The 25,267-nt window shown below is 42.8% G+C and overlaps 1 protein-coding gene across 1 annotated transcript in view; it reads left to right on the top strand.

Moving 5' to 3' along the window:
• Positions 1-25,267, top strand: part of SYTL5 (synaptotagmin like 5) — a 640,980-nt gene that overhangs the window by 365,188 nt on the left and 250,525 nt on the right. Inside the window, exon 8 of the mRNA XM_069204241.1 lies at positions 7,893-8,052. Coding sequence (XP_069060342.1) covers positions 7,893-8,052 — 160 coding nt within the window. The remainder of the gene's footprint in view (positions 1-7,892; positions 8,053-25,267) is intronic.

Genomic DNA, 25,267 nt, shown 5'->3' with positions numbered 1-25,267 from the left:
CAGGCCCCCATTGGCACCCCCGGCCCGTGTGCATCTCCCAGCATGGCCAGCATGCAGGGAACTCCTGTTGTGTCAAGGATCATACTCCCACTTCTATAGTCATGCCCACACATCCCATCCTCAAGACTCTCAAAGACATTCCTGCTTACCATTGGCCAACACACAGAGCAGAGCAGGAAACATCAACATGTTGGGCAAATGTATGGCTCTGAGTTTTTAGTTCACATCTAGAAAAGGCATTCTCTGTGTTTGCACTTTGCGCATATAATCCTGGAACATGGCAATGGTGTGTTGCTCCTGCCTCATAGGCGGCACGCAGGATACAGTCCCTGTAATTTAAAATCCTTGCGATCAGGACTCATGGGGGACCCCGAGCATCAGCCTCACTGTCAAACTCTGGTGTTCCCTCTCAACAGTGAACATGTGTAACAGTCCCTTCAGCTGCAGGGTGTGAGTGATCCAGTCCTCCAAGAGGCGCTTAGCTTATCCACCCTTCATTCCTTCAGGGAAACCCATGAGATGCAGGCTGTTCCGGCACAACCAGCCCTCTGCATCATTGACCCTATTTTCAAATTTTTGGTGGCCACTAAGCATCCCCACCTGCTTGCCCAAATCAGTGAGTGTGTTCTGCAAAAGTCACCTTATCTGCAACTTTGCAGAGGTCCATGCTCAGAAGACCAACCTCAATAGTGATGTGTCAGTCTTTCACCTCAGAGCAGTGTGCAACCCTTGTATGGCCTCCAGAAGGGCTGCCCTAGATGGCTCCACCTCCTGGTCCACCAGTGAAGACCCCATCAGCCACGTACTCTGAGATGTCACATACTGGGCAATGGTATTACTTTGCTGGCCTCTGGCAGATCTGTCCTTCCCCACATTGTATCATGCCGATGCTCAGCTGAGGCTCATCAAAGCAAATGGCAGAAGGTGTTGCAAATGAAAACCAGCGGAGTCTGGATGAAGGATCTCAGCACCAGTCACTGTCCACTGTGCCAGAGGGTCATTGCGAATCAAGGCTTTCCCCTCAATAGGGTATGTCCAGCGGGACAGCGTCCCCCTAACATGCTCCCACAGGGCAATTGTAGAGACAGAGCACCTCTCACCCCAGACCTCCCCGCCAGGGTCACCATCATGGATCAGGGCATCTATCTCTGTCATCCCTCACACTGGGGCTGCAATTCTCAGGGATCCTGGCAGCACCCACTGCAACAGCACCACATGTGGCAACCCCACTGTTCCTTCACCGTCATGTGGCTGAACCTCGCTGTCCCAGCAACAGGGGCCCCAATGCAGAAAAAGAATACCTCCACAGCCGACGCCCCACAGTCTGCTGCCTCCTCACATTCTCCGGCCAGCTACAGACCCTGCCAAATCCGCCTCAGGGGGCCACCATCTCACCTCCATAGCAGAGCCCACGACAGGAGTGGCAGGCCAAGTAATGATGCGCCATCTCCTCAGGCTCCAGGTGGAAAGGGGAGAACACTCCTGCAACTTACTCACTGCACCAGCAGCCTCTACACTTTGCAGGCCACCCCCGATACTCACCAGGCTGACCCCAGAGGACACTGCATCAGAAAACAAACTAACACTGCCCTTGCAATCCAGTCATGGTACCCATGCAGACTCAGCAGTCTCGGGCCTCTGCTTCAGGCGGCAAATCTCCCAGCATCAGCCCCAGGCTCAACTACACCCAGCCGCATCCACCACTAGGCCGACATTGCTAATTTCGTTCTCGGGCACAGCACCAAATGTCCAGACAGCACACCGCACAACAAAGAGCAAGAGCTCAAGGGCTCAAATGAGCAGGATTATACAGAATTAGATCTCAGGGATGCATGGCATGGGGTTAATGAGTCTGGTCGCCATCTTGCCAGGCCTCACTCCCAATAGATTGACAAAGTTTGTTCTGAAATGGAGTTATTTGGAACCATTGCATGTCTCTGTACTGTATTCATGTTGTGTAAAATTACACACACAGAAAAGGTCAGTCTTATTAATATTAATGCAGCTTGCCTCATTGTGGCTAGCCCTGTTGCTCTACAGGCATTTAATGCATTGGGTTTGTTAGACCTGACATCCTTGGTGTGGTCTTCTCTGAGATGTTTAGCCGTCACATCTCCTGTTTTCTGAATTTTGTTTTGGTTGACATTATGACTCTATGCACTTTACCACTGTTAACCAATTCTAAAGTGTTTGTGTTCTCTCCCTAAAACATTTGGCTTACAGCTCATTGGCATATTGAATTTACTGATAAATCCCTATTATATGGTACTATATATACTGTATACCCAGGGCCTGTTAATTAAAAGCTACTAGTAGGCCTGCAACACTCATTGTGCCAACCACTTAAGTAGCACTTTAAAACCTGTCTCAGGCCTGCCACTTCAGCCTGAAGTTCAGTTGTAAAACTGCCATGCCGACCTTGCCAAATGAACCTCTTGCCTGGTCTAAACCTTCTTTTTTAAGACATATATACGTTGGCCCTAAGGTAGGCCCTTAAGGCCTATAGGACAAGGTGTGTTGTATTTAAAAATTAGGATATGTGTTTTTAACTTTTACATGCCCTGGTAGAGAAAAACTCCTACATCTGTTTTTCGCTACTGTAAGGCTTATCTTTCCATTTAATTTACATTGTGTTACCTTATTACCTTTAATAAGGGCACTTTTTGATAAGGCTTAGGTAAGAATATCATGCTTTGACTCAAATGAATTGTAATTCAAATAATTCTCTTTAAAATGATAAAGTGGGGTTTTATGTCCCAATTCTGGAAATGCCACTTTTAGAAAGTTGGTCTTTTCTTGCCCTAATGTTTTTGATGCCTGCTGCCGGTGTCCTGGGTCACATGACCATGAATGGCTCTGCTATTGGGATTTGTGTAATCCTCCCATACAGTGATAAAAAGGGCATTGGGTGTAGGCAGACTAGGCCATCCTGCCCGGTTGGTTGGGAGTGGACTTGTTCCTTTTCCCACTTACGTTTCAAAGTGGCTTGCCTCCAGCACACAGAAAGGAACCTGACACTAGTCTTTTGTCACCTCAGACTTCTTGGAGACTTGGCAGGGGAAGGGAAGAACTTTCCAGAACTAGGTGTGTGGGTAGCCCAGGATGTCCCCCCACTTCAAAGGCTGGCACCAGGTATTAATATTGGACCCTCAGAAAAACTCTTCAGTGCCCTCCTGGGCCTGTGGATACCACAGAAGAAGGACTGCCTTGTTCCCCAGAGGACTTCCCGCAACCTGAGGCCTGCCTTGTTCCCCAGAGGACTGCCCTACTAATACCAGAGAACTGCCCTGCCACTTGTGGCCTGCCTTATTGCCCAGGGAACTGCCCTGCTTTCTAAGACGTAAGACTGGGCCTGCTCCCTTCATCCTAGGCTAATCTGAGTGTCTTAAAAGGACAGTTGCTGTCCTCCTCCTCTGAGTCACATGGACACAACAAGCTCCCAATGCCTACCTGACCTGCTGCAACTGGGCCTGCCTGGACCTGCAACCAATGGTTCTGTCTGTGCCATGCTGGCCTTTGCTGGAGTGAGTACCTGATCCCAAGATGTGCCTTGGCAGGTCCTGGAACCTTGGCTGGCATAAGGGTACACTACTCTTCAAGAAAGGTGATTTACACCTCTCCAATGTCAGCAACAAGGATTGCTAAGAAGAGTAAAGTACAAACCTTTTAAGGGAAGTAAAAGACATTGAACGCCACATTTAGTAACTAGGAGCCCAAATGCAAGAAGTGGTCTTCCTGTAGAGAACACTTTTCACAGTGCAGCACTGCAAGAGGGCATGCTTTTGATCTGCACTCATGTCGAGTTTGATAAAATTTGACTGCAATTTATCTCTTATGCCCAAAGTCAGCTCTGTCACAGCAGCTTGTATCAGCCTACTCTGCTCAATTAGGAAGCTGATCCCTCCTCTGTCAAACTAGGCATTACGTACAGTGATTTTGGTGACAATACTCTCTCGCATTGACTATATGAATGCCATTTATCTTGGCCTTCCTTACCTTTGCTTTACATAAGACTCAAGTGGTTATGAACAATGCTGACAGGCTCATTTTGAAAATTTGGCTCAATCGGCCCCTTTGCTGTACCATTTGCACAGGTTACCAGTGCCTCCAAGGGTACAAGATAACACACTCTGCACTGTTTCTATGTCATTTCATAAAAAAGCTCCTGAATTCATTAATAAAAGACTTTCTCACTATACTCCCACCCATCCTTTGAGATCCTATGACCTTCACTTGATGACGCTTCAAGAAAGTTACAGAGGGCAAGTGTTTTTCTTACTTAGCTCCGAAACTTTGGAAATATACTCCCTGCCCTCATCCATACCTTAAACTGGAATCTAACTACTTGAAATTTAGGAAGCTACTGAAAGGCTACCTGTTCGCCTAGGCATTTGTGTAGTTATTTTGGTTTAGGTTACCTCCTCTAAGCGCTAAGAAACCTTAGGTAAACATGCCCTATAAAAACCCATAACATAACATATCGCCAGCACTACAGCTATTCAGGAGTAGCATACCTTTGGAGCTCTTGTTGGAAATATGGTTTGCTCTCTTATCTTCTTCTATGATTGAATTTTACAGCACTCATTTCAGACCCCAGCCATTTTCGCTATTTATTTTTCCCGGAATCCCTATTCTGATGGTAGCATGACAATATATTTCTACATTTGTAATAGCTGCCATTTCTAGTACCCCTACCACTGACTGAATGTGATGAGGGTAGTTCCCTGCATGAGATTTGCATATCCTCACTGGTTTAAAAGGGATGGGGTCCTTCATGGGTTATAATGATGCCTGGGTCTTTTAAGACTCATTTGGTTTTCTAGCTTGGGGTCAGAGCTGTCATAGCAGTTATCACCCTCATGTTTAGGTCTGCACTGATAATGCCTCCTTCTCCAGAATTAGTAATGATTGTCAAAACCTCTGACACAGTATATCCTGGTCTTTTCCAGAGAATGGACAGTAAAATTGTTGAGAATTTAATTTTGGTGTTACTTTTTCACTTTATTCCTAATAATAGTGCGTATACTTTCCTAAAGACAATTCCAACACCAAGAGTTCACATATCTCTTTGTAATTGAGATATTGATCCTAGGAATTTCCAAATTTCACTTTAGTTTAATCTGTCTTGCTATAGACATGTAATATTTGAACTGAGATTCGCCAGCTCTGCAAATAGTTGTCTGCTTATGACTACAATCCCTTTTGTATAATATGTGTGCCACTCTCTGCACCCCGCTTCTCTTGTTAATTTAGTAATATAATTGCAATGTCTGCCTCCTCCTTCTACATTAAAGAAGATGAAGGTAGTTTAGGCCCTATGGATCATCTCCCCTTTTCTACATTAAGAAAAAGGGAGAGCATGGTGTAGAACAGAGGTCTCCAATGTTTTCTGTAAATAGGAGTAGGTTTGAAAACCATTCAAAGCTACTAATATAGCCTTAGTGCCCGCTGTAGTGGGCTATACCGTCTGTTAAAGGCCTGCTCCAGGATTAAAGGCCTGAGTCAAAGTCAGTGCCTTTAACAAGGGAGCGGGACTTTATTTGCCAGTATAGCCCAGCTACGAAGTGCTATAAGGCTGTTAGAACATTCCACCACTAGAGGGCAGAATGTTCTAATAAATAAAACAAAGGCCTCCTTGAGTTCTCACAAAGAACATTGGAATGTTGAGGCTCTAACCTTTTACCAGCCATTGGAAGCCCGGAGCACTCCTTTGTGTCCAGTGGAACTATCAACATTCCAGTGTTTTAATACGTTGTAATAGTGATCACATCCGGCAACATCACTTGAGTGGCCACCCCATTCAAGACTCCTATCAGAGATCACATCAGTCCATCAGGTAGGATGCCTGCAGTAATGTAAATAATGTGTTATCAACCTTTATCAATTTGCAATGCCTTTATGTGGGTAGTAGATAAAAGCCATAGCTGCACTGCCCGTGGTACCCAACAATGCATTATTTATCACTCAAATATTAACTTTAAATACATTTTGGAAATGCAACCATTTTGCTTCAAACATAACATTATGAGTGAGTTCTGAAAAATACACATTTTCATATCAAACTCACACTTTTCAATTTTTATATGTTTATATTATTTCAATCAAGATTAAGCTTCTAATTTAGTAGGTTAGATGCACACATGAGAACTCCTTACTGGTGGCTGGAGAGCTGCCAGTAGCTTGTGAACTATTTGTAGGAGAGGCCTGGTGTTGAGTCCTTCAGATACTTTTAGAAAACACTAACCATTTCTCTCATCACTCACATATTGCCAATGACTAACAGCTGCCAAGAAAAGAAAATGCACATTTGACAAAGTGTTCATAAATGAAGTAATATTTATAGCTGTGAGAAATGCATTCTTAACCATGCTTGCATAGGTTGGTAACTATCCAGACTAATTTTGAGGGACTTGGATACTCATGGTTGTCTTTTGGTCTTTGCCTTAAGCATGCCTCTGTATAGACATCCTTCAAAGATGCTATGCTTTTGTTATGCTGAAAAGAAAGGCAATGGAGCGTGGCAAAGATGGGTGATTAGTTTAGAAGTTCTCACGGTCCAGTGGTTGTACTGGTTACATTTGTGCACCATTAAATAACTTGTTAATAACAAAATCATGAAGTTTGAAGCTTTCTATTTTTTTACTAAAAAAATGCATGACTTTATATGTGCACTCTCTGCGTTATATTAATTTGTGGGTGTAAAAGAACATTTACAAAAAAAGACAATGTAATGTTATTCCTGAAAAACAAAATCAAAGACCTCTTTGATTTGACCTCTTTGTCAATCAATCAACTTAAAATTTGTTAAAAAAATATTGGAAAAAAATACAAGGACATTAAAAAAACTACAATAATTAAAGATAACCCAGTTTTTTGACAGAAAACAAATTGTTGATCTCATTGTGAATATTGGTTTTGGAACACATTGTTACTGTTAGAGTGAAGAAAGTGATAATAAGATAAGACAGAGAAGTGACTGCGAGGTGGGTGAAAATTGGTGTAGGAGGGGCTACTTGGAAAGGGAACATCAATGGGGAAAATGGATTGTACTGATGGAATGCAGATATGGTGATAGTACCCTGCCATGAGAACAGCAGCTTAAAAAAGTCACCCAGTGAAAGACGGAGGATGGAGTGGAGGGTGAAAAAAAGAATGTACAATGTAATTTTAAGATTTTGGAGGGCCCCAGGCAAGACCTATTTTAAGGGTGGCTTTTCTGAAGAACTTTTTGTTACTATTCATTGTCTGATAACCCAACCCAGAATAGTGCCAAAAATGCTGAATTATAGTTACACTTTCAGTGACGGGTTCACACAAAAACAGTTGAAATATGTCTTGCATGTTGGTAAAAAATCCTTAAATTGGCACTGATTATGGAGAGTGAAAGAGTCAGGTGTATAAGGAGCAGGAAAGAGGAGCAGAGGTTGAAGTCGAAAAATAGAGAGAGGTGCCGGTGCCTTAAAATCCCTACTACAATATATTCAAATCTTGTAGAAAAGTGAACAGACAGGACCCATTTTCAAGAATAATGGCATTTACGTCTTAAAAAGTATGTAAATTCGAGTTAAAAACGTACCTTAAATTAATTGTTTTCTACCAAATTGAAATTCATTAAGATTTCAATTAAACAGTGCCGATTAAATGGTTTCACAAAACTGGTAGTATATGAGTTCATTCTTCTATGAAATCACATGCAACCAAGTGTAAGAGTACAGTCACAAGTAACAAGGCTAAGCTAGGTACCGAGATTTGTGACTTTTAATGTTATTTCCATGAGCTTTAAGTGTGTTTTTCTTCAGGGGAGAAGGGCTTGTGCGCATTTTTATTCCTGAAACATGATGATTTCCACGTTAGGGATAAATAGTTTTTAAAACCTTGTGTTCAAATTACAGGGGAAGTAACTTGTCTCTGAACACGACAGACCTTGATGCTACGCCTGGCAACCGCAGAACTTCAGCACAGCTGGTAAACCGGAACACTGCCTCTGCAGCAATGCCCCCCGGATCGCCGGCACTTAGTACACGGAGTACGGCGTCCAACTATAGTCGCAAGGTAAAATGAGAAAATCTGGAGAGCAATTTTTTTGCGAGTTCATTGACTATATACAACGCAGCCTGGAAGTAGCATTTGCTGTCACTTTTTTTTCTAACAAAATCAGAAAAGTGTCATATTTTCGGAACCTTGTGATGATAATTTACTGTATTTCCTACCTATGGATCAATGGATTAGTATCGCATATGATAAGAGTAGTAGTTTGTAGGTCATCATATGAAGCACAAAAGTCCTGCCTTGCAAATGTTTTGTAGCCCTAATATCGTGCCGCAATTTCAAGAATATAACGTTATAAGTAAATGTAGATTTACTATTTTAACTCCAGATTTACATACTCTGAAGATATAATCTATCTATCTATATATCTATCTATCTATCTATCTATCTATCTATCTATCTATCTATCTATCTATGTTACCTACTGGCTGTCATCAAAAGGTAGTTCAAACCGAGTTTCCATAGAAAAAGCATTTTTTTGTTTTGGCAATAACTTTGACGCCCACATCTTCACGGAATTTTCAAACTAGTTTGCCACCCACTTCAGCTGCTCTCTTGAAATTGTTCAGGGTGATCTGTCAAGGGGAGGCATGAAAAAGGGGAGGGCTCCATAGCAAGTTTTCCACATACAAATTGCAATTGGTATTTTGAGCATGACTACAGCCCAAACTGCTGAACAGAATTACACATTTAGGGGCATATTTATACTCCGTTTGCGCCGAGTTTGCGTCGTTTTTTTCGACGCAAATTCGACGCAAAACGAACTCCATATTTATACTTTGGCATTAGACGCGTCTAGCGCCAAAGTTCATGGAGTTAGCGTCATTTTTTTGCGTGAACACCTTCCTTGCGTTAATGATATGCAAGGTAGGTGTTCCCGTCTTAAAAAATGACTCCCAGGCATGTGCGTGGTATTTATACTCCCGGGCAAAAATTACGCCCGGGAGTGGGCGGGGCAAAAAAACCCGCATTTGTGCCGGTTTTTAACGCCTGGGTCAGGGCAGGCGTTAAGGGACCTGTGGGCTCAGAATGAGCCCAGAGGTGCCCTCCCCTGCCCCAGGGACACCCCCTGCCACCCTTGCCCACCCCAGGAGGACACCCAAGGATGGAGGGACCCACCCCAGGGACATTAAGGTAAGTTCAGGTAAGTATATATATTTTTTTTTTGTGGCAAAGGGGGGCCTGAATTGTTCCCCCCTACATGCCACTATGCCCAATGACCATGCCCAGGGGACATAAGTCTGGGCATGGCCATTGGGCAAGGGGGCAGGACTCCTGTCTTTGCTAAGACAGGAGTCATGTTAATGGGGGTTGGGCATCGTAAAAAAATGGCGCAAATCGGGTTAAGGCGATTTTTTTGCCTCAGCCTGACTTGCCCCATTTTTGGACGCCCATACTCCATTTTCCCCCTACGCCGGCGCTGCCTGGTGTACGTCGTTTTTTTTAACGCACACCAGACGGCGCCGGCGGCTAACGCCGGCTAACGTCATTCAATAAATACGGCGCCCGCATGGCGCTTCAGAATGGCGTTAGCCGGCGCTAATTTTTTTGACGCAAAACTGCGTTAGCGCAGTTTTGCGTCAAAAAGTATAAATATGGGCCTAAGCATCTAGGTTTTGGTCTAGAAAGTGTGTTTTTGTGATTTGGTGTATATTTGTTCAGTGATTTTCGAGATAATAGAGGAAAAAGAAATATAGATATCTAGGGATGCAGAGGCTCCACGGATCTCAGTGATCTCACCCTCAGCTTATTAGGAAGTGTTGGCGGGCTTTTTGAGACTCTGGACCCAAAAGCATGAAAAATAAAGAAAAGGGGGCAGGGTAGGAATACTCTGACCCCTTAACCCTGGTGATAAGGTCCCAGTGGGACTCCACCAAGGGGTAAAAACGTATTTTTTCAATTTGGCTGTGAAATCGCAGAGGATCTGTGAATTCTCTGCAAACATTTTTTTTTTTAAAGTACAGTCTTGCGCTTGCTTAATGTACATATATACACACACATATATATCTGTATATATATATATATATATATATATATGTATATATATATATATATATATATTTATTACATACATATATATAGCTCCCCAGCACAACACATTCCTCATAAAAACTTTCTAAACAATTTTAATATTTTCACCCACAGAGATTTCAGCAATTAATCACCAAACATTGCAGCTGATTTCCCATTCTACTCACCGTTGATTGAATCCCAAAGTTTTCAGACCCAGGTGGAAGAGTGGGTTTTCTAATGAATGCCAAAAGTCAAAATTTGTGTTTCTTCTGTTCACAAAGACATTTTGTATTACCTCATTTTAAGGGGATAATGATTAAGTATTATACCATATTGCCAATAACAGAATGAATTGGTTACTTTTACTGTGTGATCTGCTGTAGGTGTAAAGGACAATCTCATTAAAAATGGGAAAAGAATAGACACTAACAAAGATTTTTGGTTAAAGTGTCAATGAGTACACAAAAGGCCGGAGTCACTTTTCCAAATAATTACATTTATTTGATCTAGCAGATGCCTTTTTCAAAGGTTCACTATTCTTCGAACTCAAGACCATTTGTGTCTGAATTTTAAATTGCCATAATGTGCAGTTTCTCTGTGCCAAGAGATTGCATTGGCCCACACCATGACTCAGCCATATTTTTACAAACATTATCCTTATAAACCCTGGATCCCGTTCACAGCAGGTTGCCAGGACTGTACCTTTCAAAATGTTTCCATCTCACTTTTACTTCTCGTTTAACTCTTTGAAGTCCAGGAGTTGGTACCCAATGAAGATGTGGTCCGCTGGAATTTCACATAGCCAGATATGTTTTTAGGTCGAGCAGAAGCATAAGGCCTCTAGAATACTTTTAGTACACCTACTTCTGTGGGCTTCAAGCCATTTCATTTGTTCATTTCATTGTCATTTAAAAATCCTTGCTTGCTAGTGGTCAGTCATGTCTCTTTGTTTCTCCTTTTCCTCTTTGGGAGTGGGGACTAACTACTGCATAATTACGCTTTGACATGTTTATCTGTTCTTTAGGGGACTTTTTTTTCTTGGTTTCCTGCTCCTGTGAGTCAATGTGCTTACAATGCCGAGCTCGGGGGCACTGTACACACGCACCCTATTACTTCATTCCTAGCACTTAATTCTCACTCCTTCATGCCATATTCTCACTTGTCCTGCCACCCATTCACCCTCCTCCCACTGTCGCTTGCTAACTCCTGTGCCACCGCAGCCGATTGCCCTGTACCCCCTTGTTTTCTTTTGCCTTGCTGCTTTGTGCTCATGGCGGTACCTCATTCGTGGCTCACGTTGTTAGAGGGGATGGGGTGGTGCGACCTGGTTGGGGTATACAGGGGGAAATATTAATAACATTTAAAAAAAAAGAAAAGAAACATACCTTAAAGCTGCGCGCACCGCGCAGCGTCCTGCTCCTCTGATGGCAGGCACAGGCTCGCAACCTGCTCTGCGCCCAATCCTGATGCTGCTCAAAGCCCAGGCAGACTGGGAGCCTGTGTTGCTGGGCTGGAAAGAGTCCTGTGCACATGTGCGTTTGCCCACCCCAAGACGGTCGGCCAAACACATGCACTCTGAGGGAGAGGGCTCAGCACTCCCCCTCACACTCGTCACCCCCGTGGCCCCGCCCCATTATAAGGAAACAATAATAAACGCTGTTTATAAAGGTTTTTCAGCTTCCACTGCAGTTTTATGTAGCTCAAACTCAACATGAAGGTATTGGAGTGCTTTATTTTTTTACGTTTCATATAGCGCAAACTTGATACAAAGGTATTGCAGTGTTTTACGTGAGCACCAGTTACATTACACAAGAACACGTTCATTTTTGGTAGCAAGTGGGGATTAAGTGATTTGCCCAGGATCACAGGATGATGAGACTAGAACTGTGTTCTCCAGCTCAAAAGTCTGCAGCTCTGGCCCTTACGCCTCATCCACTCCTCTAGGGTTCTGTGTCTTTTGCGTGTTGGGCCAGTCTGGGATTAACCTTTTTTTTATATAGCACTTGGCAATACAGGTTCTGACATTTCATACTGCTGCAAAGCAGGTGCCATTCTTACCAAAATCTCTATGATTCATTTTCATCATCCTTGCAGAGATGAAGAGGTGAAAAAGCTATGTCACGATGGTAATCTTTGACATTCTCATTCTGTTAAGACCTCTGCAGTAGGTGCATTACCCAACTGACTTGAGTAGAGCCTAACACTAGGTGATAGCGCATGCTCTTGATAACCTCTGGATGGTCACCAACCAAGCACATAGGTCAGTTCTAGGCAAAAGATGGCGAAAGGTGTTGTCTCCTAAATGGTGGAAAAGGAGTTGTGACTCCAGGCCCAACCACTTCACAGCCTCAAGCTTGATAGCAAAAAACATCTAGCCTTTGGATGTAAATTGTGCCTCTTCAAATAGAGTTCAGTTAGTAGAGGCAGCCATTTTCCTAACCCTGTAACACATAGAAGCTAACACAAAGGGTGCAACAGTAAGAGGAGCAGTGCCTCATAAGACACAAAAGTGGAGCAAACTCCACTTCCTCCTCTCATCATTCTCTGGTGTCATGTCTTTGATGAAAGTCCCCTCAGAACTACTGCGACCTTGCAGAATCCACCTCTGGAAGCACTGTCTCAAACAGCGCTCGAATCGCACTGCTTCTTGGTTGAAGAGGCACCACCTTGAATACCTCCCCCACAGTCACTGTCACAGGCACAGAACACTTCGCCATCACCCTCTGGATTCCTGTGTATAATGATCCATGCATAATCTGTAACTATCCAGTAATGTTTATCCTGTTCTCCTCTCTTCCAGCTCCAGGCTTCATGTAATAACTCCACTAAGTTCCCATGCATCATTTGATGTAAACTCAATGCATTATTTCTGATTGCCGTGGTTACGAAGTACATGAAAAATCAATCTGACCCTATCAATGGTCCTTTTCTCACTGTTGCTTCTCTCTGCTTCACCACACCTCCTGTGCCTATAGGAATATACATGTATTTGTTTATATGGGTACACGCCCCAAGGACTACATGTCAAAGTCAGCTCTGGACAGTAACAGTAAACACTCCATGAACAGGAGATGCTTTAACCCCTAGGGTGCAGTAGACGAGCTGGTCCCGTCCTTGGCCACGGTGCTCGTGTGCCAAGGACGAGACCAGCTTGTCCTGCAATGGGCAGGGATGGAAGGAGATCGGAAGAGAAAAGCTTTTGTTTCTCCTCCCATCGGGAGGTGGGGAAATTCAGAGAGGCATGAAAGGAAAGGCTTTTCCTTTCTTTTCATGTCTCTCTGAGCATTCCTGCAGCACGATCGTAATGCGATCATGCTGCAGGAATGGCCCCTAGACACCAGGGATTAGTGTTTACACATGTAAACCCGGGGGGTAGAGGCCCCTGGGGCAAGGGTCGCTCCCCAAGGGGGGCATTCTTTTTAAGGCCTTTTCTCCCCCCCTTTGGGGGCAGATCGGCCTATATTAATTAGGCTCATCTGCCCCCCCAGAGGGGCAGAAACACTAGACACCAGGGATGTTTTTTTCACACCAATTTCATGTAAGGGGAGCGGTCCCCTGGGGCGGGGCATTTTTTAAGGCTTTTTCTGCCCCCTTGGGGGCAGGTCGGCTTATTTTAATTAGGCCGATGGGGCAGAAACCACTAGGCACGAGGGATTTTTTTTTGTGTTTTATTTAGAGATTGGGAATGCCCCTTTAGGCAAGAGTCGCTACCCTGTGGGGCAATTTTATTTTAGGCCATTTCTGCCACCTTGGGGGCAGATCAGCCTATTATCATTAGGCCAAACAACTAGACACCAGGGATTTTTTTTGCATCAATTTCATGCAAGGGGAGTGACCCCTTAGGCAAGGCTCGCTCCCCTGGGGAGCAATTTTATTTCAGGCCATTTTAGGGGGCAGATCAGACTATTTCATCTGCCACTTAGGCACCAGGGATTAGTCTGTGTGTGTGTTTTGTTTGTGGGGCAGCCCTCTGGGCAGGGGTCGCTCCCCATGGGGGTACATTACTGTTGGCCATTTCTTCCCCCTATTTTTGTAAGGCCCATCTGCCCCCAAAAGAACAAAACTGTTCTCGGGCAATCACCCCAAACCAATCCCGGGGTGGGGGGGGCAGAAAGCCTACTAGATGCCAGATCAAAATAGTTACACTTGGAATGGTGTGGGCTGCACTTGTTGGTCTTTGGGACGCTGCCATAAAGAAAAGTCGACGAGACCTAGACACATCTGAAAACTAAACATCTGGGTTGTGTGCTTCACATGCACCCTGCACCATTTTCTTACCCACAGTGCCCTGCAAACCTCAAACTTTGCTTAAAATCACACTTTTTCTCCACATTTATGTGATAGAACCATCCGCAATCTGCAGGAATCCACCAAATTCCTACTACCCAGCATTGTGGCATCTATACCTATAACTATATAAATTCTGCCCCACTAGTCAGCCTATAAAAGTTTTTTATTAAACTGCCCTTGTGGACCCACTTTGGTTCTCCCTCAATTTAGACATGTTTCCCTTTCACAGGCACTTGGCCCACCTAAACATGTGAAGTTACAGTTCTATTGGGAGACTGAGGGGAACATTGGGTCGTAGGAAAATTTTGCCAGTGCAGTGATCCCACACTGAAATGTTGGGAAAATGTTATTTTTTAGCTACATTTGAAGTTTGCTGAGGACTCTGGGTAAGAAACCAGTGGGAGATCCATGCAAGTCACACCTCCCTGGACTCCCTCGAGGGGTCTAGTTTAAAAAAATGTCTGGGTTGTGTAGGTTTCCGTAGATGGCTGCTGAGTCTAGAACCAAAAACGCAGATACCCACCCTTGCAAAGACAGGTAATTTTGTAGTTGAAAATTTTGATTTGTCCACGCAGTGTTTTGGGGAATTTCCTGTTGCGGGCACTAGGCCTACCCACACAAGTGAGGCACAATTTGTATCTGGAGATGTGGGGGAATTCTGGGTAGAAGGGAGTTTGTGGCTCTCCTCAGATTCCAGAAATTTGCAGCACCGAAATGTGAAGAAAAAGTGTGTTTTTTGGCCAGATTTTGAGGTTTGCTAAGGATTCTAGGTAACAGAACCTTGCGACAGCCCCACAAGTCACCCCATCCTGGATTCCCCTAGGTGTCTAGTTTTAAAAAATGCACAGGTTTGGTAGGTTTCCCTAGGTGCCGGCTGAGCTGGAGGCCAAAATCCACGGCCAGGCACTTTCCAAAAAACACATCAGATTTCAATGTAAAAATGTGATGTGTCCATGTTGAGCTTCCAGTCTTGGGCACTAGGCCTACCCACACAAGTGAGGTACCGTTTTTATTGGGAGACTTGAGGGAACACAGAATAGAAGAACAAGTGTTATTCCCCCTTGTCTTTTTCTATATTTTTTCCTTCCAAATGTAAGACAGTGTGTAAAAAAGAAGTCAATTTGAGAAATGCACTGTAATTCACATGCTGGTATGGGGACCCCCGATTTCAGAGATGTGAAAATAACCACTGCTTCTCAAAACTTATCTTGTGCCTATTTTGGCAATACCAAGGTTTCCTTGATACCTATTTTTCACTCTTTATATTTTACCAAATGAATTGCTGTACACCCAGTATACAATGAAAACCCATTGTAAGGTGCAGCTCATTCATTGGCTCTGGGTACCGAGGGTTCTTGATGACCCTACAAGCCCTATATTTTTCCCACAACAAGAAGAGTCCAGCAGGCATAATGGTATATTGCTTTCAAGAATCTGCCATGGCTGTAAAAAGTTATAGAAGAAAACATGGAGAGAAATGGCTCTTTTTTCACCTCAATTTAAATATCTTTTTATTTTAGCTATTACTTTCTGTAGGAAAACTTTCAAGGATCTATACAAATGACCCATTGCTGAATTCCTAATTGTGTCTACTTTTCAGTAATGTTTAACCGTCGGCGATCCGTCATTTGTTTCACACCCATTTCAGTCACCAACTGGAAGAAGGCTGGAAGCACAAAACATAGTAAAAATGGGGTATGTCCCAGTAAAATGCCAAAATTGTGTGAAAAATGTGGTGTCCTGATTCAAGTCTGCCGGTGTCTGAAAGCTTGGAAGATGGTGATTTTAGCACGGCAAACCCTTTGTTGATGCCATTTTCAGGAAACAAAAACACATGCTTTCTTCTGCAGCACTTTTTTTTCCCAAAAATGAATTTTTTGCTATATTTAGACACATTTCTTTGTCTCCTCCAGGGGAACCCACAAACTCTGGGTACCTCTAGAATCCCTAGGATGTTGGAAAAAAGGTTGCAAATTTGGTGTGGGTAGCTTATGTGGATAAAAAGTTATGAGGGCCTAAGCGTGAACTACCCCAAATAGCCAAAAAAAAGGCTCGCCACCGGACGGGGAAATGGGATGACAGCAAAGGGGTTAAACAGGAGAACTGTTGCTTCACAAACTGTGGCTACCAGGACCGGCAACTGCTTCTACTTATGTAACCCAAATGTGTTGCTCTGATTGAAGTCTTTTTTGTATGAGGCAGAATCCATGCCAGGCTTGCATGGTACCCACTGTGTAAGCTCCATGTAAATCATTTTTACATAATTTATTTTATGTGGGTATCAGGAAACTCTGACATGGTTCTGGATCTACCATGGATTCCCCCAAAAATCATACATTTGAGTCCTTTTCATAGCCCATAAAAATGCCAATGAACTAGCCCAGCCTCACTGGGCAGCACTGGTCTAGGTGAAAAAACACTCTGTTGTCCAAACCTAAGTTTCCCGTTCTACTCTGAGTAGGCTATCATAAGGCTATTAACCCAAGGCAGTGCTTTAAATGAATGCAGAGTACCAACCCTTCTGTATTTCCATTTAAAACACTGATCCAAGGTAACAGATGTCACACCTCTGGAACCTATCCTCTCAGCCCTTCTACCACTGAAGCTCTGTTTCACCAATATGTACACATTTGAAGCCTCCTGTTCAGTTAAGCTGCCTCTTCTGTTACTCTCTTTGTATACAGTCAATTTTTTAAAAGTTATGCTTGTATTGCCACTGTAGAGGAATAATTCCTTTAAAAGTTTAACACACTGAAATATATGGCTGCCCCCTATTCTTTGCTCCTAACTAAGTGCAAGATCTTTGTCATTGTTACTACACACAGAAATTTTGTTAGACATGTTTTGGTTTTGTCTTATGAACTATTTTTTCCTATTTGACAACACAATTTATAGACAGAAGCAAGGGACGGCAATGGGCACATGCTTTGCCCCCAGCTATGCAAATCTTTTTGTGGGCTGGTGGGAGGAGCAGGTGTCCACCAGTGCCCCAGCTTTTGAAGATCATGTTGTTCTGTGGGCACAATACATAGACAACATATTTATTATTTGGAGAGGAGATCCGATCTCAACTGAGATTTTTATTAGAGAGTTGAATAACAATCAGTGAACCTGAAATTCACAGGCATGATGAGTAAACAAAGAATTGAATTTTTGGATGTAGAAGTATACATTGAGAAAAATAAGATCAACACTAGACTACATTGAAAACAAACTGCCGGTAATAGTCTATTGCACGCGACAAATGCACATCCGAGAAAGCTGATCAACAGTATCCCATATGGTGAGCTCCTGAGGAGTAGAAGAATTTGTAGTACTAGAGCACATTGTGATCATGAAAAATAAATTATGTTTGAAAGATTTGAGGAAAGAGGACACAATCATAACAATAGACACTGTAGAAAGGACCTCGTTACTCTACCCCAAACAATCCTTGGAAAGTGAACAAACAATCAGATTTATTACTAATTTTTCGTGTCAGGGTTGCCGGATACACCAGATATTTACCAAATACTGGGATATCCTGAAGACAGATGACCATATAGCAAAAGTTATACACAATCCACCACAAATTACCTTCCGTAGAAGTAGGTCGGATACAAAATATATTTACCAAATACTGGGATATCCTGAAGACAGATGACCATATAGCCAAAGTTATACACAATCCACCACAAATTACCTACCGTAGAAGTAGGTCATTCCCACATCCAAAGTTGAAAAAGGACACAGAAAACAGGAGGGTTTTTGCTGGAAAAAATGCAAAGCGTGCAAACAAAGTAAGAACTGTACCAAAATATGGGTCTCCTCCAAACAAAAATACTATGATATAAAAAGTGTGTATACATGCAATACGGATTGTTGTGTATATTGCTTGATTGGTCCATGTGACAAAATATATGTGGGAAGTACTATACATAAAGCCAAAAAGAGAGTATTGGAACATCTGAGGGCTATAAAAAAATAGAAACAAACAATATCCTGTTGCGAGACATTTCTCAGAAGCCCACAGAGGTAATTCAGAACTGCTGAAATTTGTGGTCCTTGATGATGTAAAGTGCCATGTCAGAGAAGGGGATAGAGAACATGAACTACAGGTTCTTGAATCAAGATACATAATAGACTTTGAGGTATTAATTCCCTGCGGTTTACACTCAAATGAGGAACTGGCAGGACATTTAAAAAAAATGTGACAGGACTTTTATTATATGGGTAGATGTAGTGTAACACAATGATAAAGCAAACGAAACATTTGAAATAATTTTTTCCTTCTCTTTTTGTAGATTAGATGTGAAGATAAATATATTTATAAATGTTGTAGGTGGTTTTTAGGGGATTGTATGTGTAACATGGTGATAGACACTTTTAGTGGAAGGCCATCGTAGTAATGTGATGTTTCCTGTGGATTTAATAAAAAATAGGGCAGAGATGGATCAGAATGAGATTAGAGATAAAACCCACAAGGGTAAAATAGATAACATTATCTTCCAGCACACCTCCTGGCCAGAAATAACGCCTATTTAGGCATTTTGAATTAAATGGGGAAACAGCTCAGTTTGGCACCATATGTCCCTATAACAATATGAATACACATTAAAACATCAAAAAAATATATAGTATATGAGTAAATGAAGTTTGATGACAAGAAATGTTCCAGCTTGAAATATATTGAAATTCACATGTATATAAAAAAGGAGATAATGTTGGATAAATATTAATGAATTAGAATATGAAATGTAAAATTAATGATGACAATCATGAAAATGATATGCAAGGCAAAGATTATTTGTCAATGACGGGTATATGATATCTATCGGTGTATAAAAGATGTACATTTCAAGATGGCGCTGCAAATGAAATATGGAACACTTGTCCATTGTCTATTGTTTGTATGGAATCCATTAAAAAGTGTTTGTAATCAGAGACCACCAAACGTGATCAAGGCTATGGCCGAAACGCATTGGTGAAGATTTTGTACTAAATCTGTTGAAGGTTTCTGAATCCCATGAGTCTGTGCTCCTTCTTCCGAAGTAAGGATTGTTTTGTTTGATATATTGAGCGACTGGCACACGGCACAGACTGCCACGCTGAGTGGCCCCTGATACAGCTGGACTTGGAGTGTTGTGGTATATATATATATATATATATATATATATATATATATATATGTAAAATTCACACTACTGAGTTAAAACCGAAAACACAAAGGGGCATATTTATACTCCGTTTGCGCCAAATTTGCGTCGTTTTTTTCGACGCAAATTCGGCGCAAAATTAACGCCATATTTATACTTTGGCGTTAGACGCGTCTAGCGCCAAAGTAGGAGTAAAGAGCGTCATTTTTTTGCGTGAATGCCTTCCTTGCGTTAATGAGATGCAAGGTAGGCATTCCCGTCCAAAAAAATGACTGCGATGCAAATGCGTCGTATTTATACTCCCGGGCAAAAATCACGCCCGGGAGTGGGCGGGTCAAAAAAACCTGCATTTGCGCCGCTTTTTAACGCCTGGGTCAGGGCAGGCGTTAAGGGACCTGTGGGCTCAAAATGATGAGCCCACAGCTGCCCTCCCATGCCCCCAGGGACCCCCCATGCCACCCTTGCCCACCCCAGGAGGACACCCAAGGATGGAGGGACCCACCCCAGGGACATTCAGGTAAGTTCAGGTAAGTATAAATATTTTTATTTTTATATTTTTTTTGTGGCATAGGGGGGCCTGATTTGTGCCCCCCAACATGCCACAATGCCCAATGACCATGCCCAGGGGACATAAGTCCCCTGGGCATGGCCATTGGGCAAGGGGGCATGACTCCTGTCTTTACTAAGACAGGAGTCATGTAAATGGCGTCTGGGCGTCGTTAAAAATGGCGCAAATCGGGTGGAGGCGATTTTTTAGCGTCAACCTGACTTGCACCATTTTTAAGACGCCCTAATGCCATTTTTCCCTACGCCGGCGCTGCCTGGTGTACGTGTTTTTTTTCCACGCACACCAGGCAGAGCCGGTCTGCTTGCGCCGGCTAACGCCATTCAATAAATACGGCGCCCGGATGGCGTTTCGGAATGGCGTTAGCCGGCGCAAAATTTTTTGACGCTAAACTGCGTCAAAACGTGTTTTGCGCTCACATCGCTTCTTCAGGGCTGTTTAAAATACAGAAATTGTCTATCATTTCTTTTTCATGATCAAAAACATATTAAAAACAAACCAAAAAAAAACCTCTATTCATAGCTCTTAAGCATGCACAATTTCAATTGTTGGCTCTAACATCTCTTCTACCCTGTAATATCTACAATTAACACTTGATCTTAGTCGTTAGGAGATGATATACATCTGTTATTCACAGAAAACATTGCACAAATAAGGGTCATTTTTCATGGGCAGAAGACACATTTCAAATAAATATTAGAGAAACATATGTTGATGGAATAAAATTGGCAATATACCCATGGTAATGATACGTATCTGTGGATGGGTAGGAGTAAGTTTGGAATTTATATTGTCTTGTGATGAAAACTGTAGAAATATGAGTTACTACAAGATGTTAATATTAGTAGGAGAGATTTGTATTAAAGGAGTATTATTGGTATACCTTGAGGAAATATGAAAAAAAAAAATTCAACCACCTAACGACTAAGAAACAAAGAAAAACCTACTTCTCTAAAGTACAAATCATCCAATTGTATTTTCTCTGCTGTTCCACCTTGAAACATTATCTGATGAGGACCCTCAAGGAGCAAGCCTATTGGCAAAGTTACGGACACACAAGATCACTGGAGGCAGTATGTCGGCATCCTTTACAAAGCTGTAGTTTAGGAGATGCACTATACATTTACCCAAGGAGCTACCACTTACTAATTCACCTATAGAAAGTACTTCAGTTTGGCAGACATTCTGCACAAAACGGTGGCCTCTTTTTACAAAAATACGCAGTGCAGGATTCTGGCACAATACTGATTTCACAGAAATTAAACCTCGACTGGAAGCACTTACAGATGTAAACAAAGCAGGTGTCCAAGTCGAAGCTCCTCTTCTGTAAAATATTAATCATCCTAATTTCTTGCACAGTCAAACATTTTTTCTCTGCATTTCCATTTGAAAGGTTATCTAGAAATCTTGATGGAGGTGTTTACATCCTTGCTTTTTTCGAGCGCAATATCTCATTTAGTGACTGTGATGAGGTGGTATTTTCTTGTCATCAGTTGCTGAAACCAGAGATCGTGTTCTCCCTTCTAAAAGTTAAAAGTATTTAAAATGGCCAAGACCCCCCCACCCTTTTGGACCTACCCCATAAAAATTCATTGTATGTAACGTCTTCCCACCATTTTCCCAGGATGATGGACAGCTTACTAAAATGATCCTCTAGCACGTTTTTCCCCGATTTTGGAGGCACGTACTTGATGCACATGAATATGATCAAATCTCCACCAAACAAAGAAGGACTTCATAAGTGGTGTGGGGTTGGGTGGTTATAGGAGGTAAGTCCCTACCGCACATGGCCAAAGGCAGTGCATGGCACAGGATTGGGTGGTTGTAGAAATTTACTGAAAAAACAAAGGTTACCAGGATGTTATAGTTAGGAATTTGAATTAGAAAACATAGCAATTTACTTAAAAAAACAAAGGTTACAGGGCTGTTATAGTTAGGCTCACATTTCAAATGTACAAAACCATAGAAATTCAGCAGTTAGAGTTATTTGAAGAAACTATAACAGGTAACCTAAGGTAACTGTAACTTGCACCCTTTCCGTGCACTGCTAACTAACCCATATCTTACATCACTCATAACCTCATCTATGACATCATTAATAATATCATTGCAATAGTTGCAGCAACAATATTGATGAGAAAACTGTGCATGGTGGGGCCGCGAGTTATAGTTACGTTATGGCATGAGTTATAGTTACCTGAAATAACTCTAACTATGGTCTTGTGCTTTGAAATGTGAGCCTACCTATAACATCCCTGAACCTTTGTTTTTTAACATGAATATATTTAACATTTCTGAGTGTTAAAAATAGATTCTAAGCTGCTGCATAAGTTAAATGATTATATTTTCTGTACTACTGATTAGTGATACTATTTCTGTTATATGTCACCTGAGTGGCTGTGTGAGAGTCTGAATCTGTGTGTGTGTGTGCGGCTGCATGGGTGGGTGAGTGGCTTTGTGAGTAGCTGTTTGGTGAGTGGGTGGGGGTGTGTGTGTGTGTGTGTGGATGTCTGGGTGATTAGGTGGATGTGTGATTAGCTGTATGCCTGAGTGTGTGGCTGTGTGAGTAGCTGTACAGGTGAGTGAGTGGGTGTGTTAGTGGCTATATTGGTGAGTGGGTGTGTGAGTGGCTGTATAGGTGAGTGAATCACTCTGTCAGTGGCAATATAGGAAGTTAAGTGAGGGTATGATTAGCTGTGTGGGTGACTGGTTCTATGGGTGTATAAGTCAGTGTGTGAGTAATTGTATGGGTAAGTGAATGGTTGTTTGAGTGGCTGTAATTGAGTGAATGGGTGTGTAAAAATGAGTGAGTGGGTGTATGAGAATGCTTAATTTTTATGCTTTTGTACGAGTGAAATCTGAGCCTAACTATACCGTCCCTGTAACGTTTGGATTTTTTTAAGTGAATTTCTATTTTTTTAAATAATCTTTGTATTTTTTATATTCTATTTCGTAAGTATACTGTCTCCATAACCTTTAGTTTTAAAAGTGAATTTATATGTTTTTTTTAATATTCTTTATCCTAACTATAACATCCCTCTATTAGTTAATGCACTTCAAAGGTCTGTGTCTCTGAGTGGGCCTCTGACTGGGTGCCTGAGTGGGTCTGTGAGTGGGTGTGTGAGTCTCTAAGTGGGTTCATGGGTGTCTGAGTGGGTCTGTGAGTGGGTGTATGACTCTCTGAGTGGGTCTGTGAGTGGGGTGTAAGTGTCTGGGTTTGTAAGTGGGTGTGTGAGTCTCTAAGTAGGCCTGCGAGTGGTTGCATGAGTCTCTGAGAGGGCCTGTGAGTGGATGGATGAGTCTCTTAGTGGTTGTGTGAGTGTGTGTGTGTGGGTTTGTGAGTGAGTGTATGACTCCCTGAGTGGGTGTGTGAGTGGGTGCATGAGTGGCTGAGATGCTCTGTGAGTGGATGCATGAGTGTCTGAGAGGGTGGGTGAATGGGTCCATGTCTGCCTGACTGGATCTGTGAGTGGATGCATGAGTCTCTGGGTGTATAAGTGAGTGTGTGAGTCTCTGAGTGGGTGAGTGGGTGTGTATGTATCTGAGTGGGCCTGTGAGTGTGTGCATAAGTGTCTGAGAGGGTCTGTTAGTGGGAGTATGAGTCTCTGAGTGGGTTTCTTAGTGGGTGCTTGAGAGGGTCTATGAGTGGGCGTATGACTTTGAGTGGGTCTGTGAGTGAGGGTGCGAGTGTCTGACTGGGTCTGTGAGCGGGTGTATGAGTCTCTGAGTGGGCCTGTAAGTGAGTGTGGAAGTCTTTGGGTGTGTGAGTGGATGTAAGAGTGTGAGTGAGTCTCTGAGTGGGAGCATGAGTGTCTGAATGGGTGAGTGAGTGGGTGTGTGAGTCTCCGAGTGGTCCTGTGAATGGATGGATGAGTATTTGAGTAGGTAAGTGGGTTTGTGAGTGTCTGAGCGGGTGTCTGACTCACTGAGTAGGTCTTTGGGTGGGGCCATGAGTGTCTGGGTCCATGAGTGGCTGACTGAGTATCTGAGTAAGTCTCTCAGTGGGTGTGTAATTCTGTGAGGGGATCTGTGAGTGAGTGTGTTAGTGTCTGAGAAAGTCTGTGAGTGGGGGGGTTGAGTCTTTGAGTGGATCCGTAAGTGAGTGCATGAGTCACTGAGTGGGTGCATGAGTCAGTGTAAGAGTGTGAGTGGGTCTCTGAACGGGTGCCATAGTGTCTGTGTTTCTCTGATTGGGTGCATGAGTGTCTGAGTGGGTCTCTGAGTGAGGGCATGAGTGAGTGAGTGGGTGTGTGAGTCTCTTAATTGGTCTGTGAGTTGGTGCATGAGTGGGTCTGTGAGTGAGCGCATGAGTGTCTGAGAAGGTTGGTCGATGGGTGCATGAGTGCCTAAGTGAGTTCATCAGTGTAAGAGTGGGGTTGTGAGTGAGTGCATGAATCTCTAAGTGGGCCTGTGAATGGGTGTGTCAGACTCAGAGTGGGTCTGTAAGTGACTGCATGAGCCTCTAAGTGTAAGTAAGAGAGAGTGAGTGCATTTTTGAATGAGTGCATTAGTGTCTGAGTGAGTGTGTAAATGTTTTTTTTTCCTCTCTTATTTCTGCAAGTGTATCACAACATTACACGGTGAACTGCGCTGAGAATCACAATGCATTTGCGGATATCGCACATTGGAAAAAAACTAATTTTGCAGAAAGGTAGATCTTGGTCCACAAGGAGCTCTTTTTGTTAGTTGGTGCAAGTCCATTCAGTAGTTTTTCAGATATTAAAGGAAAAACAAATCTGTATACATGGACAGTGGGTATTCAGATATGCTATGATTGGCCAGTTTGAAGGAGATTAGTCACACCTGATTGGTTGGTGGCTACCTGAACAATATGTTTTAGCAGCCATTATAAGACTCAGGGCCTGATTATGACCTTGGCGGAGGGGATTACTCTGTCCCAAATGTGACAGATATCCTGTCCGCTATGTTACAAGTTCCATAGGATATAATGGAACTTGAAATATGGTATATCATTTTTAACCCCATGTAAAATGTAAAAGACTTCTGCTGGTTAGTGCTGTAGAAAGAAAAATTAGGACATGTTTTGAGTTCTCAGGTATCTTTCTATTTCACTAAAACATTTGAACTGCAGACTGAAACATGCACTTTCAGCACCAGCAGCAGACCGCCACTTAACTCTCTGGTGATCAGCAGCTTTACTACAATGTTCTAATGAGTAGCTAGAGTGCTAACATTCTCAGTTTATTTCAAAAGT

Source organism: Pleurodeles waltl, chromosome 8 (genome assembly GCF_031143425.1).
Source record: "Pleurodeles waltl isolate 20211129_DDA chromosome 8, aPleWal1.hap1.20221129, whole genome shotgun sequence".
Classification (NCBI taxonomy): domain Eukaryota; kingdom Metazoa; phylum Chordata; class Amphibia; order Caudata; family Salamandridae; genus Pleurodeles; species Pleurodeles waltl.
Note: the sequence above shows the minus strand (reverse complement) of the source record. Positions and strands in the feature narration are given on the sequence as shown.